This window comes from Nerophis ophidion, linkage group LG25, assembly GCF_033978795.1.
Source record: "Nerophis ophidion isolate RoL-2023_Sa linkage group LG25, RoL_Noph_v1.0, whole genome shotgun sequence".
NCBI classification, from domain to species: Eukaryota; Metazoa; Chordata; class Actinopteri; order Syngnathiformes; family Syngnathidae; genus Nerophis; species Nerophis ophidion.
Genome location: NC_084635.1, coordinates 22,305,671 through 22,322,444, shown reverse-complemented (window position 1 = coordinate 22,322,444; position 16,774 = coordinate 22,305,671). Strand labels below are relative to the sequence as shown.

General features: G+C 39.8%; 1 protein-coding gene across 1 annotated transcript in view; it reads left to right on the top strand.

Annotated features, from left to right (window-relative positions):
* Positions 1-16,774, top strand: part of otog (otogelin) — a 132,895-nt gene that overhangs the window by 81,054 nt on the left and 35,067 nt on the right. The window contains 12 exon segments of the mRNA XM_061886968.1: positions 1,099-1,215; positions 2,960-3,116; positions 3,271-3,297; positions 6,612-6,782; positions 8,258-8,536; positions 10,886-11,003; positions 12,387-12,466; positions 12,802-15,239; positions 15,339-15,516; positions 15,651-15,802; positions 15,889-15,978; positions 16,058-16,244. Coding sequence (XP_061742952.1) covers positions 1,099-1,215; positions 2,960-3,116; positions 3,271-3,297; positions 6,612-6,782; positions 8,258-8,536; positions 10,886-11,003; positions 12,387-12,466; positions 12,802-15,239; positions 15,339-15,516; positions 15,651-15,802; positions 15,889-15,978; positions 16,058-16,244 — 3,994 coding nt within the window.

Genomic DNA, 16,774 nt, shown 5'->3' with positions numbered 1-16,774 from the left:
TGAGAGCTTTGCCTTCCGGCTCAGCTCCTTCTTCACCACAACGGATCGGTACAACGTCCGCATTACTGAAGACGCCGCACCGATCCGCCTGTCGATCTCACGATCCACTCTTCCCTCACTCGTGAACAAGACTCCTAGGTACTTGAACTCCTCCACTTGGGGCAGGGTCTCCTCCCCAACCCGGAGATGGCACTCCACCCTTTTCCGGGCGAGAACCATGGACTCGGACTTGGAGGTGCTGATTCTCATTCCGGTCGCTTCACACTCGGCTGCGAACCGATCCAGCGAGAGCTGAAGATCCCGGTCAGATGAAGCCATCAGGACCACATCATCTGCAAAAAGCAGAGACCTAATCCTGCGGTTACCAAACCGGAACCCCTCAACGCCTTGACTGCGCCTAGAAATTCTGTCCATAAAAGTTATGAACAGAATCGGTGACAAACCACTGACAGTGGTTTTATGAAATGTTCCTGAGCCCATGTGGTGATATTCTTTACACACTGATGTCGGTTTTTGATGCAGTACCGCCGGTGGGATCAATGGTCCGTAATATCATCACTTACGTGCAGTGATTTTTCCAGATTCTCTGAACCTTTTGATGATTTTACAGACCGTAAATGGTAAAATCCCTAAATTCCTTGCAATAGCTGGTTGAGAAATGTTGTTCTTAAACTGTTCGACAATTTGCTTACAAATTGGTGACCCTCGCCCCGTCCTTGTTCCCAATTAGCCTGCAGACCTGTGAGATGTTCCAAAAAAGTGTTTGATGAGCGTTCCTCAAGAAAATCAGTATTTATTGCCACCTTTCCCAACTTCTTTGTCACGTGTTGCTGGCATCAAATTCTAAAGTTAATGATTATTTGCAAAGAAATGTTTATCAGTTTGAACATCAAATACATTGTCTTTGTAGCATATTCAACTAAATATGGGTTGAAAATGATTTGCAAATCATTGTATTCAGTTTATATTTACATCCAACCCAATTTCCTAAATCATATGGAAACGGGGTTTCCATATGTTTAACGGGGTTTCCATATGTTTAACATACATTTTAATCCCTCATAATAATCCACTGTCTCCTCATCTGTTTGCTGTCAGTGTGTCAGTAGCCAAGATATGAGACAGCCATGCACCCTCAGTCCGCTAAGAGAGCCCTTTGCCAAGCTGCGGTGTGCAGTTCTGCTCAGTGAAGTCTTCCAGGCCTGCCATCCAGTGGTAAGTTGTTGAATAACAGCCACACAACTGCATAATCAACATCTTATATGGCAGATATAACTAAAGGAGGGGTGTCCAAACTTTGCACACACCAAAGGAAGGGTATGCAGTATTTTGATATTTTTATGTCTATATATGTACACAAGCAACCACACGCACGCACACACACACACACACACACACACACACACACACACACACACACACACACACACACGCACACACACACACACACACACACACACACACACACACACACACACACACTCACACACACACACACACACACACACACACACACACACACACACACACACACACACACACACACACACACACACACATTCTTGTATTTGTTACCTTCTTGAGACCTCGGAAAAATATAAAGATTTGTATTTACAACATTAATAATATTTACATACTATGCAAATATAAACAAGGTAAGCTTTTTGTAAATTTTTATTTGTAATTGGTTTGTAATCTTTATTATTTACTTCAAGTTATTACAGTATGTCTCTGTATACATTTTTATTTTTTAATTAATTTTGGCCAAAGAGGGCACATTTCGATTTATTACATGCACCTCTTGTCACATATGTTGGCCATAGAGGGAGTAATTCAAATTTTTACACACGATGGTTAGTTCATCTGTTGACCAGCGGCGGAGCACTTTTAAAACAGACACACATCTATCCATCCAAGGTATGCCAACTGGTACGTGAGATTTTGAAAAAATATTCTAAAAAGAGCAACAATTCAAAAATCCTCTATAAATATATTTATTGAATAATACTTCAACAAAATATGAATGTAAGTTCATAACCTGTGAAAAGAAATGCAACAATGCAATATTCAGTGTTGACAGCTAGATTTTTTGTGGACCTGTTCCATAAATATTGATGTTAAAGATTTCTTTTTTTGTGAAGACATTTTTAGAATTAAGTTCATGAATCCAGATGGATCTTTATTACAATCCCCAAAGAGAGTACTTTAAGTAGATGATTACTTCTATGTGTACAAATATTTATTTATAATTGAATTACCTGTTTATTTTTCAACAAGTTTTTAGTTAATTTTATATCTTTTTTTTACAAATAGTTCAAGAAAGACCACTACAAATGAGCAATATTTTGCACTGTTATACAATTTAATAAATCAGAAACTGATGACATAGTGCTGTATTTTACTTCTTTATCTCTTTTTTTCAACCAAAAATGCTTTGCTCTGATTAGGGGGTACTTGAATTAAAAAAATGTTCACAGGGGGTACATCACTGAAAAACGGTTGAGAACCACTGTTCTAAGTGACTTGTTATCATTTTTAATAACCATACAAGTTTAAACAAGTTAGATAGCTCGGCTTTAGTCTGAGGCCATTGTGAAGATCCAAAGTATTCATCCTCTAAAGACATGAAAGGGTTTACTCTATTTGTGATCGATTCAATGCCTTGAGAATTAATACAATGATCCGTATGAAGTGAGAACATTGACAGCCTTGGACTATACCGTACAGTGTAGTAGTATATTACATAATGGCAGCCAAATGCTTGCGACAACAGGGTGTAATAGCATTTTCTCCAGGCAACTCCTGTCTACTGTACATCTGTAAATGTATGTGATGATAAATACCATTTAACAATATTTTTTTGAATTACATTTAATTTCATTATCTATCATCCACTACCAGTCGTAAGAGATTCAAGTATAAACCTTAGTTTTATAAAAAGGGATTTCCTTCTCCTCAGGTGGATGTGACCTGGTTTTACATGAACTGCTTGGCAGACACTTGTGGCTGCAGTCGGGGAGGCGACTGCGAATGTTTCTGCACCAGTGTTGCAGTGTACGCCCAACGGTGCTGTCACCAGGGTGTTCCTGTTGACTGGCGCTCTCCCTCTCTATGCCGTAAGTTAAAACACACCACGTTTAGTTCATTGGTTTACTTGATTGTTTTTATGTGGTTATGAAAAAAGTTGTATAAAAATATATTGCCAGTACCTTGGACTCTACAATTGCTAATAATTGTTTTTATTAACTGTATCAATGCTTTCCTCCACAGCATATGATTGTGAATTCTACAACAAAGGTATAGCAGCCTTTCCACTTTTTTCAACTTCACGCTGTCTTTCTTCTAGTTTCTCATTTGTACAAACCCCGGTTCCATATGAGTTGGGAAATTGAGTTAGATGTAAATATAAATGGAATACAATGATTTGCAAACCCTTTTCAATGCATATTCAATTGAATGCACTACAAAGACAAGATATTTGATGTTCAATCTCATAAATTTTATTTTTTTTTGCAAATAATAATTAACTTAGAATTTCATGGCAGCAACATGTGGCAAAGTAGTTGGAAAAGGGCATGTTCACCACTGTGTTACATCACATTTTCTTTTAACAACACTCAATAAACCTTTGGGAACTGAAGAAAATAATTGTTGAAGCTTTGAAAGTGGAATTTTTTCCCATTCTTGTTTTATGTAGCGCTTCATTCGTTCAACAGTCCGGAGTCTGCGTTGTCGTATTTTACGCTTCATAATGCGCCACACATTTTCAATGGGAGACAGGTCTGGACTGCAGGCGGGCCAGGAAAGTAACCGTATTCTTTTTTTACGAAGCCACGCTGTTGTAACGTGCTGAATGTGGCTTGGCATTTTCTTGCTGAAATAAGCAGGGGCGTCCATGAAAAAGACGGGGCTAAGATGGCAGCATGTGTTGTTCCAAAACCTGTATGTACCTTTCAGCATTAATGGTGCCTTCAAAGATGTGTAATTTACCCATGCTTTGGGCACTAATGCACCCCCATACCATCACAGATGCTGGCTTTTGAACTTTGCGTCGATAACAGTCTGGATGGTTCGCTTCCCCTTCGGTCCATATGACTCAATGTTGAATATTTCCAAAAATAATTTGAAATGTGGACTCGTCAGACCACAGAACACTTTTCCACTTTGCATCAGTCCATCTTTGGTGATCTCGGGCCCAGTGAAGCCGGCGGTGTTTCTAGGTGTTGTTGATAGGGACGGCGTGGCGCATTGGGAGAGTGGCCTTGCGCAACCCTAGGGTCCCTGGTTCAATCCCCACCTAGTACCAACCTCGTCACGTCCGTTATGTCCAGAGAAGCCGGCGGCGTTTCGGGATGTTGTTGATAAATGGCTTTCGCTTTGCATAGTAGAGCTTTAACTTGCACTTGCAGATGTAGCGACACACTGTATTTAGTGACAGTGGTTTGCTAAAGTGTTGCTGAGCCCATGTGGTGATATCCTTTAGAGATTTGTGTCGGTTTTTGATACAGTGCCGTCTGAGAGATCAAAGGTCATGGTCATTCAATGTTGGTTTCCGGCCATGCCGCTTACGTGGAGTGATTTCTCCTAATTCTCTGAACCTTTTGATGATATTATGGACCGTAGATGTTGAAATCCCTAAATTTCTTGCAATTGCACTTTGAGGAACGTTGTTCTTAAACTGTTTGACTATTTGCTCACGCATTTGTGGACAAATGGGTGTACCTCTCCTCATCCTTTCTTGTGAAAGACTGAGCATTTTTTGGGAAGCTGTTTTTATAACCAGTCATGGCACCCACCTGTTCCCAATTAGCCTGCACACTTGAGGGATGTTCCAAATAAGTGTTTGATGAGCATTCCTCAACTTTATTAGTATTTATTGCCGCCTTTCCCAACTTCTTTGTCACGTGTTGCTGGCATCAAATTCTAAAGTTAATGATTACTTGCAACAAAAAAAAATGTTAATCAGTTTGAACATAAACATTTTTTGTCTTTGTAGCATATTCAACCTAATGTGAGTTAAAAATGATTTGCAAATCATTATATTCCGTTTATATTTACATCTAACACAATTTCCCAACTCATTTGGAAACGGGGTTTGTACTCTGCTGCTGCTCTCGTGTAGTTTAGGAGAAGGTTGATTTACAGTAAAGCACGCTTCCGATCAGAATAAGTGGGTATGATTTGTTTTGTCCTTTTTTAAAATGATTTTAAAATTTTGACATAGAATAAGAAAATAACAACTGCATTTTACAGTGGCCGGAAGGGGAAAACATGCAGCAAAGTCCAAATGTTCAACACAGAAATGATCCAAAACGAAAATCACACCAAAACTATAAAGCACACTTAAAAAAGATGCAAAACAAAAACGAGACATTTGTGATTTAGGGCTATATAAATAAACATTGATTGATTGATATAGGATCAAAAACAACTGCAAGAAAATTCTGCACTCGGAGCCATTTTAAAGCCAGGACTTGCAGTTGTTGACAGGTGGCCACTAAACTCAGTTTGGGAGTGATTTTAAAGCCTAGGTTTGCTGCGGTAGACAGGTGGCCACTATACGCAGGTTGGGAGGCATTTTAAAGCCAGGCTTTGCGGTGGTAGACAGTTAGATGGCCACTATACGCAGGTTGGGGTTGATTTTAAAGTCAAAAACACACCAGGACACATGCATGAGAGACATGCTGCAAGTTTTCGGAAAAAAGTTTGGAATTTCTGTCTTTAAACATGTAATAACTGTAGTATTATACAGTATTATAGAGCAGTTGTTCTCAACCTTTTTTCAGTGATGTACCCCCTGTGAAATTTTTTTTAATTCAAGTACCCCCTAATCAGAGCAAAGCATTTTTGGTTAAAAAAAGAGATAAAGAAGTAAAATACAGCACTATGTCATCAGTTTCTGATTTATTAAATTGTATAACAGTGCAAAATATTGCTTATTTGTAGTGGTCTTTCTTGAACTATTTGGAAAAAAAGATATAAAAATAACTAAAAACATGTTGAAAAATAAACAAGTGATTCAATTATAAATTAAGATTTTTACACATAGAAGTAATCATCAACTTAAAGTTCCCTCTTTGGGGATTGTAATAGAGATCCATCTGGATTCCTGAACTTATCTCTAAACATGTCTTTACAAAAACAGAAATCTTTAACATCAAAATTTATGGAACATGTCCACAAAAAAATCTAGCTGTCAACACTGAATACTGCATTGTTGCATTTCTTTTCACAGTTTATGAACTTACATTCATATTTTGTTGAAGTATTATTCAATAAATATATTTAAAAGTATTTTTAAATTGTTGCTATTTTTAGAATATTTAAAAAAAAATCTCACGTACCCCTTGGCATACCTGTAAGCACGCCCAGGGGTACGCGTACCCCCATTTGAGAACCACTGTTATACAGCTTTTATTTAACAGATATGGACAGAAATGCATGATTTTAATTAATCAACTTTCTTCTGGGCATCCTGCTTATGTATTTAGAGATGGCTATCATCAATGAATCACTCATTCAAAATTGGTTGAAGATAATGATAATAGGGACAGGTATTTGTCTATATTTTCCCTCCAACAACCTGCAATAACACTGCGTCCTTTCTGCAGTTCTTGGTAAAGGCCCCTTCAGATTGATTCCTTTCAGAGACCGCACAATGGTGCTGGTTGCCAGCAGGTCTGGCAGCTCTGTGTTTGTAAAACGTGGAAACTTTAGTGACGTCACTGGCACCTTCTCCCATTTTCTGATGACGCCAGGCCTCAGCAGAGCCCGACCACACGGTAAATTGTTCTATTTACTTTTTCTTCTTGTGTCTGGTAGACTAAACTAGTGGTTTCCAAAGTGGGCCATGCACGGGGGCACGTTGCAATGATGGGGGGATGCTAGCAGTTTGGCCGGAACGACAAAGAAGAAAAAATCCCAACAGATAAAGAAAAAAAATCAATGCTGTAATATTGGGAGAGGACCTCCTGCAAGCAGACAGTGTTTGAAAAATTGTACCTGACAGTTTTATTAGCATATGATAGCATGAAGCTGAACTATTTAAAACACATTTAGAAATGACCCAACATATACACAAACGCATGAGTTTTTAAAGTTGTTTCAAAAGGATTGTCTCAGTTGTCATGCACAGAAGAGCACATTTAACACAGACATTTGCCGTCAAATGCTTTAGTTCCATTTCGCCCGCTTCCGTTTGAAATACGGTGTAAAATAATACTCTTGTGTACACATATTCTGCCCTGACATTTAATTATATTTACTGTCTTCTGACTTTCATAATTTTTCATATAAGTCTTTTTTTGTGGAAACAAGTTCAACAGTTAAAAGCGTACATGCATACAGTAGATCATGCATGCAAACCTTGCCATAGTAGTTTTCTAAAAAGGAGAAGCGCACTCAGGAATTCACCAACCCCAACACAACGTCACACCCACCCAAACAAAACATGCCAATCAGGAGCCACTTTAATTGTCTCCATGGTGTCCCTGCTTAAAATTATTGTTAAAATCTTGTCTTGCGCTTGTAAATTAATCCATCCATCCATCCATCCATCCATCCATCCATCCATCCATCCATCCATCCATTTTTTACTGCTTATTCCCCTTCGGGGGTGCTGCAGCCTATCTCAGCTAAAATCGGGCAGAAGACGGTGTACACCCTGGACAAGTCGCCACCTCATCACAGGGCCAAGCTTGTAAATCCAATATCCAATATCAACTTAGGGTGTACCCCGCCCTCCGCCCGATTGTAGCTGAGATAGGCGCCAGAGCCCCCCGCAACCCCAAAAGGGAATAAGCGGTAGAAAACTGATGGATGGATGGAACTTGTTTCATTAGATGAGTGTATCGTCACATTCCTACCCATTACCCATTTGGTTATGCAGCCATCCACAATCTAGAATTAGGTTACATGTAGTCTGGTTGATCTCTTCCAAAATAAGCTAATAACACATTCAGGATATTTTTATTTACTCAGGGTTTTAATCATTTTACATGGTGTGACTGGGTTGTTTTACCTTCAAGTCAAAGTAGACTACTTTTTCTCATTGTGTTTATTTTCCCTGTTTGGCAGTAAGGATGTGATGTGGTTTAAAAGCATCTTAGTTGCTAATGCAATATTGTATCTCTTCACCAGTGTGGTCAAGATGAGAAAAGTCCTGAGATCATAATCTGGTTATTGTTTATGGATGATGACAGAAAGTCCATATTAAATACAAAATGCTGTTTTTTCATTTTGTCTTTTTTTTGACCAGACATATCCCGGATCTCCTTTGAAGCAGCGAACAGACCCAATCACTTCCTATATGTGAGCCCTGGTGGCCAGGTGAAGCTGGATAAGTGGGAAGACAGCAAGGAATTCTGGGATAGAGCCACCTTCGTGCTTCACAGGGCCACATGGCTCTCAGGCTATGACTCCCTGGAGTCCCAAGCAAAGTCAGGATTCTTTTTACACGCCTCCATCCCTCACCTCCACCTGCTCAAATATCGTCACACTGACAGCTTCCGCAAGGCTACTCTTTTCAGACTGACAGGTACTAATCACTGACTCCCTTTGTGAAGAAGCTGTACAGTTAAACAACAAGAGCTGAGAAGTTTAAGCGCAGTAAAGAATTATAGTAATCAAAAACAACATAGAAAAAAGGTTTCTCTCCCCGTCAACTCAACAGTCTTCTCTATTAGTATGTATTTGCATTAGGGCTGGGCGATATGGCCTTTTTTTGATATCTCGATAGTTTTAGGCCATATTGCGATACAGGATATATATCTCGATATTTAGCCTTGAATGAACACTTGATGCATATAATCACACCAATATGATGATTCTATGTGTCTACATTCAAACATCCTTCTTCATACTGCATTAATATATGCTACTTTTAAACTTTCATGCAGAGAAGGAAATCACAACTAAGTCAATTGACCAAAACTGTATTTATTAAACAGTTATTACCTACTCAGTGGCCTAGTGGTTAGAGTGTCCGCCCTGAGATCGGTAGGTTGTGAGTTCAAACCCCGGCCGAGTCATACCAAAGACTACAAAAAAATGGGACCCATTGCCTCCCTGCTTGGCACTCAGCAAGGTTGGAATTGCGGGTTAAATCACCATAAAATGATTCCCGGCGCGGCACCGCTGCTGCCCACTGCTCCCCTCACCTCCCAGGGGGTGATCAAGGGAATGGGTCAAATGCAGAGGACAAATTTCACCACACCTAGTGTTTGTGTGTGACAATCATTGGTACTTTAACTTTAACTTATTAAGCAATGGCACAAACATTCATGTCATTTCCAAAACATAAAGTGCAAGATTGTCAGAGACATTTTAAAACAAGCTATTAGGGCACTTTTGTGCATGATTTCACTAAGATGACATATCCAAACAAGACTAAATTAAAATGCACTTTTTGTACAGACCACCACTACAATAGTTAAACACAAATAAAGTGCACTTTTGTGCATGATGTCACACAAGATATTTCAATTACAGTGAAATAAAAATGAGCTGCATAATAGGAAATCAAATAGTGTTCGTCCTTTGCTATGTGGTAGGTTACTACAGACCTCATGAAATTATGTTGTTGACAATTTTTTTATACGGTGTTAATCCGGAAATGTTTGCCTGTGCATTTTGATGGTGTGGGCGTGTGGCACCGAATGGAGATGTTGACATGCGGAGTAATCGCTCTTCATTTTGTAGCAAGTGACTTTTCAAACGATGCTACACATTAGCAGTTATGCTACTTTTTGTAGCAATGCTTTTGGCCCACACTTGACAAATTACGGTTGTCTGTTCGACATATTCCCACTTGAGGCCAAACCACCGCCAGACAATGGACCCCCTGCTGTTTTTCTTGGAAATTAATTTTTCCTTCATTCGCACCTTCTTTCTCTAGTTTTACCACTCGCACGGCTCGGCCTGAGGGATCAAAGGTCCATATTATCATCGCTTACGTGCAGTTAACGTTACCCATGCTGCTACCTCTCTGCTCCGCGAGGGCATATGACATTGTATGTGACGTATGTAAAAAGGTGCGCTTGCTGTCTGTAAGAAGGAGAGACAGGAAAGAGCGAGAAGAGCCTTCAGTATATTGCCCGCAGCTAAAAACAACTGCGTGAGAACGTATACTCGAATATCACGATATACCTATATCGCACAGAGACAAACCTACGATTTATCGTGTATATCGATTTATCGTCCAGCCCTAACTTGCATGTATTTTTGTCAGCCTAATGAAGTATTTCTATGCATGGATTTCACTCAGCTGTCCGTCAGGGGTTTAACTGCTGCGTCACTTTGTGTCAGTGATTATCAATTGGGGTCAAAAGTCATCATGTCTGGCTGTAGTCTCATTGCAGCTAAAACAGAGCAGCATTTGTTTACAGTTTGTTTACAGCATGTTGTGCTATAACATTGCGTACGTGTTTCAAGCAGGCTTAACGAGGGTCATCACGTGGTTATATTTGCACAATTCTGCTTCTTCATATTCCTTTTTTGGGCATGTTGAGTCATGCAAACTTAATCTATGTATGTACCTTAAGCATGTGTGAAACAAATAAACCATACCATTACAATTTTACATTGTAATAGTATGGTTTATTTCTACAAAAGGAGCAGGTAGGGAGAAGCAGAGCTATTCAGTCCTACCCCTTCTTAATGTCTACTTCATATTAGCTATTGATTATTTGGCTAAAGATGATCTGAGATAAACATGTGTTCATTCTGTCCCAACTTTTCTTTTTTTAATCAACATTAGTAATGTTTTATAAAACAAATGGCCTAAAAGTGTCCATCTTAAGGATTAGTACACGAAAAAAAACAATGTGAAACTTTTTTGTTTTTAACCTAAAATACTATATAGTGTAATTTTTATTTTTTCCTCAAGGCTCCGGCCCAGATGCCCCACCAGGTCCACGTTGCCAGTGGAGATACGACTCTTGCATTAGTCCCTGTTTCAAAACCTGCAGTGACCCATCAGCAGAAGCCTGTCTCTCCATCCCCCAGTGAGACATTTGACTTTTCCATGAACTCTCACAGCAATAGAAACTTCTGCTATGTTTTTTAAATTAATAACGTTACTGTCAAGTGTTTTATCAAGGTATTACCTGAACTTACAGTTGCACTTGAAGTTATTCAATCTAATTGTAAATTATATTTATTTGCAAAGTGTATACACTTACAGAAGTTTGCAATAGACAACAAGACAAAAATAATTCCAATAGCTCAACACATGTATTACAAACAACCACCTTTTTTTTAAAACAAATTTGCCATGTATTTACATTTTTACTACAAGTGTGTACTGAATGCATCTTGATCAATAGTACGTTTAAGGTTTAAGACCTAAATATGCCTCACACAATTATTTAATATATTTTATACTATAAGATTGCATGTACAGTATGTAATGTAAGGTGATTATCACTACTGAATGATTGATGAACAGATGGAATTGGAATCACAGTCTAGATTATTAGCCCCGTTGTCATGTTAGCGCTACAACTGCGCTATCATCAGCTTTGGCACTGCCTATATCCCTCTATAAAAAGGCTAGCGGAGGTACATGGTTCCACAGACTGCTTGTACTTCCAGTAACAACTTAAATATTAACTAGTGTTCACCTCATTGCCAGTTTTCAGGTCAGATTGTAACAAAGTTGATTGTAGAGGGATATCGGTTACAGAGCGACGCAGGGTGATGCCATCTTGCACTGTTGTCACGTCTTACATGTACAATATTCTGTACTTTATGCTGTATTAATTATGCAATCCATGTTATGCTTTATTATTACAATCCATCCGTTTTCCATACTGCTTATCCTCACTAGGGTTGTGGGTAAACTGGTTATATAACTCAAGACAAACAACCAAGACAAACATTCATGCATATTGATAATTTAGAGTCCTCAATTAACCTAACCTAACATTTGTATTTTTGGAATGTGGGAGGAAGCCAGAGTACCCGAAGAAAATCCACACATGCACGGGGAGAACATGCAAAGTCTATGCAAACAGAAATTTGAAGCCAGATCTCCTGACTGTGCGGCCTACATCCCACCCAGGCCACCATGCAGGCTGCTTTATTACAAGTTATTTGTATTTATAGATTACTAATTAGTACTGGTCAAGAGTGAATAAGATTTTTTTTCTGTGAAAAACATGACACATTTTTAAAAAGAAAACTTAAGAATAATACAAAAATATTGTTTTGTTTTTAACGGAAAATATACAAATTTGATGGGACACAAATGTTGAATAGTGAATATGCATGGATCCACTGCATATCAGAGTGCAGACCAAGAGCACTGAATTATATTGTGATTGATTATTTTTTAATTTAATTGGAATGATTTTGTGAGATTCATCATTGCTGTTTTGTCTGTGCAGAGTAGAGGGTTGCTTTCCTTTTTGCCCACCACACATGGTCCTTGATGAAGTGACTCACCGGTGTGTCTATGTCGAAGACTGTGAGTATGATCTTGTTTCACTGGTATGTCGAACACATGCAAGTTTAAAAGCCCAGAAATTAAACGTTAGACAATATTGACACTTAAATCCTTTGACTCCATGCAATGTCTTAGAAACAGTGGTCGTATAAATTATAATCTTACTATTTATTATATATGTATACTTTTTAATCATATTCACTAATTTGTTGCTCATACTGTGAAATGAGCAAGGACTATTTTCACATTTATTATACAATACTTACCATTCATTTTACAAGGCTAACAAACCACTATCCATTGGTTTTTACATATGTTAGAATATCAATCTATTTTAATGTTTATTTTCTCTTTAGGTATCAAAGCCCCAGTCATAATGCCCATAATTTCAACTATTGTCCAGCCAAGTTCTGCAACTCTTTCCTCAACAACCACCAAAGTTGACTTTACGGCTCCACTCAAGACTTCCACTGTGCCTTCTGCCCCTCTGATGACACTTTCTACCACCATAACCAGCACCACAACTCCAGTGTTGAGCACATCAGCGTTTGCTCCCATAATACCACCAATTCCCGATGAGTCAACCCAACCAAGCATACCCTCCCCTTCTGGAGTACCGGAACCTTCAAGCACAGCAGTCTCCCCTGCTGTAAGGCCAGGGGTTTTTAAACCCATTTCAACCCTAGCAGTGACTGAAGTTGATTCTACTGCTAAGAGTGCAACCATTAGCCATTTTGGATCCAGTACTTCCAGGTCAAGCAGTGCTCCCTTTGCAATTACTTCTCTTTTCCGGCTAACTTCCACTACCAGGTCTACTGACTCCCTCCAACCTCTCTTCACTACCAAAGAATCACCACCCATTCAAACATCTTCCACTACAACACCAACCATGCACTTTACTGAGGGACCAACCTCCACTTCACTCCTTGTTACTGAGGACTCTAGAGATGCTACACAGTCAGTAGTGGTGTTCCCATTTGGAACCATTTCTCATACACCTTCAATTCTAATTTCAGAGACTTTAACAGTGACACAACAGACTATTGTACCCAAATCTACAAGCACTGTTCATAAGGAAACCAGCAGCACAAAACCTTTAACGGTGGGGGGAATTCCTCCAACCCCTACGACTGCACGTACCAGTCCTGCTTTACTAAGTACAAGCTCTTCAACCACTTCCTCACTTTTGTCTGTATCTATAAAAACAACATCTATGTCAACAGCAAAGACTACAGACTCAGTCATTCCAGTTGAACCTTTTAAAACCAGCACGGTGCGGTTCATTGGTCCAGATACTACAGGACCTACTATGTCTGCACTTACCACAGAGAAGACAATTTTAACAACTCCAGCTGCTCCTCCGATACCACCATCAACTCCAGTCCACGTCTCTCCGACTACAACTGTACATAGTCCTACCTCAGCTGCTTCAGATTTGCAGGCAGCAATAAATACAACAACCATACTTGAATCTACTGTGTCCAAAACACCTTCTAGCATCACAACAATAGCTGTTCAGCCACCCCTTAAGCCTACAGACCAAATTTCTGTGTCCACTGCAACTTTAAGACTTCCAGAGGAAGCAGTAGCCACCACTGTAGCCACCCGACCTGTAACATCAACTGCATCGTCAGTGTCCCCCATGAAAATGACTAGCGCGCCATATTCACCAAGATCCTCCACACATACCTCACAACCATTACGTCCTCCTTATTTGGACACCTCTTCAACCCACTTGTACAGCCCAACAACAAAGACTACCCCAAAACGGACCTCTCAAGCTGTTCCACTTGTCATCAGTGTGACTAAAACAACTGAAGTACCTCGTCTTCCGGTATCGAGGCCGATGAGCCCCTCTGCTATACCTGCTACTGTCACAACCACAACAACTGTTAAAACTACATCTCTCAGAATACCTACTGCAGAATTTCATACCAAGACACAAGTTACACCAGAGCGTCCCCCTGAGCCTGGTGTCCCATCTACTGTTAGTGCAACCCCGCTCAGACCTGTTACAATAAAACCAGTCACAGAGACAACACATCTGTTTACAAGCAGAAAGGAATTGACAACAAGAGCCACAACCGAAGCAATGTCATCTTTGTCACCACCTGGCACAACTATTTCTCCTCCAACACCAATAAAAACAACATCCCCCGACAAAGTCACTACACGACCTGCAACTATAAGATCTACATCTGCTACAATGTCTACAACAATCACACAGGCAGCCTCCATCAGGACAACACTAAGAGTTCCAGTCACAAGAGGTACACCCAAAATCACTTCAACGGAGAAGCCTGTCACGACCAGGGTTACCATGGTAACAAGACCCTTGCTAGTCACTACTACGCCTCATCCAAGCCCAATAACTGGAGTCGCAGGAATTCCATCTGCAACCATCACCACATCAGCTGAGCCATTGACTCCAGTGACCACAACAACACCTGCTGGCACAATTTCCGTGCACACTTTGACTACTTCTTTGACCACACAACCAATGCCTGATTCCACGCTTACAACAGTATTTTCACCTGGGCCTACTTTAGAACCCAGAAAGTCAACCACTCCAGTATCTGTCCTGACAACCACAGAGCCTATAAGCACTTCCCAACGCGTGACTTCTCCACCCGTTATGTCAATCTCCTCTCAGAAACCTGGCGTTCTTGCTTCTGCCATAACTTCCATTTTTGCAACCACAACAGATCAAACAACTGCACTGGATAAGAGGAATCGCACCAGTCCGAGTGTAATGACACCTCTTGTGCAAGTGGAAACAACAAGGATGTGCGCAGTGGGTTCACTCACGTCAGCTATTAAATTACATTTTTAGAAGAATATTTTAATTCATTGATTGTACAGTTTTATGATTACTTGTCTTGTGTATTTCCAGCCTCCTTATGTAGAGATTGTCAATGAGTGTACCAAGTACATTTGTGTCAACAATCAGCTCGTCCTTTTCAACAAATCCCAAAGCTGCCCCTTTTCGTCTGAGCCACCAAACTGCGGCCTGCTTGGCTTTGCTGTACTGGTCAATGGAGACAAATGTTGTCCTCAATGGGACTGTCCATGTAAGAGAAACACAGACTTAACCAATTCAAAGCAAACTCCAGTGTCAAATTGTGATAAACTTATATGAATACTCAATTCTTACACTACACTTCTGTGAGGTTATCATGTCACTTTCATGATTTCTCTGTTCCAGGTCGCTGCTCGATGTTTCCAGACTTGAATGTGATTACATTTGATGGCAACAGTGTTGCCATTTATAAGGCGGCATCATTTATAGTGGCCCAGCTGCCCAATGAGACGGTCACTGCTCTTGTTCAGGAATGTTCTGCTGGCTCTCAGTCACCAGTGAGTCAATGTCAGACTTAAAGGAATTTTACAATATAAGATATTTGCTTGAGAGTCACTTTTGATATGTACATTTCCTTTCAAAGCTTTTGGCAAATTTTACCAACCTTTGTCTGATTGCACTTAACATCACCCACAATTCAAACCACATTGTCATCGACAGGCTCCAGAGGAGGGTAGGGCAATGCACCTCTCTTGTTATATGCATAACGAAGTGTTATATAATTTATGTTCACGTTTATTTTTATTCACCAGCTCTATGTCAACTCACGGTATGCCAGACCACGATTTAAAAAGTTTGGTTTTGAGATCTATGACACAGGCAGCATGTACCTGGTTCGAAGCCCAGCTGGCCTCAAGCTACAGTGGTACCACAGCACTGGAATGATGGTGATCGACATCGACAGCCAGAGCAAGAAGCTGCCCGCCATGGGCCTCTGTGGTAAGAACTGTTTGAATAGGTATAGATTCAGAGTTATTCCAACATGCTCATTTAGCTACCCAGATCTTTGACATGAAACTCGGTAAAAAAACAAACAAAAAAACAACAACGTATTTTTCGGATTATAAATCGCTTCGGAGTATACGTCGCACCGGCCAAAAATGCATAATAAAGAAGGAAAAAAACATATACGTCGCACTGGAGTATAAGTCGCATTTTTGGGGGAAATTTATTTAATAAAATCCAACACCAAGAATAGATATTTGAAAGGCAATTCAAAATAAATAAAGAATAGTGAACAACAGGCTGAATAAGTGTACGTTATATGACACATAAATAACCAACTGAGAAGGTGCCTGGTATGTTAACGTAACATATTATGGTAAGAGTCATTCAAATAACTATAACATATAGAACATGCTATACGTTTACCAAACAATCTGTCACTCCTAATCGATAAATCAGATGAAATCTTCTTCCTCGATGTCGCTTCTAAACAAATCTGCCAACTACAAAGGTATGTGCCGCTT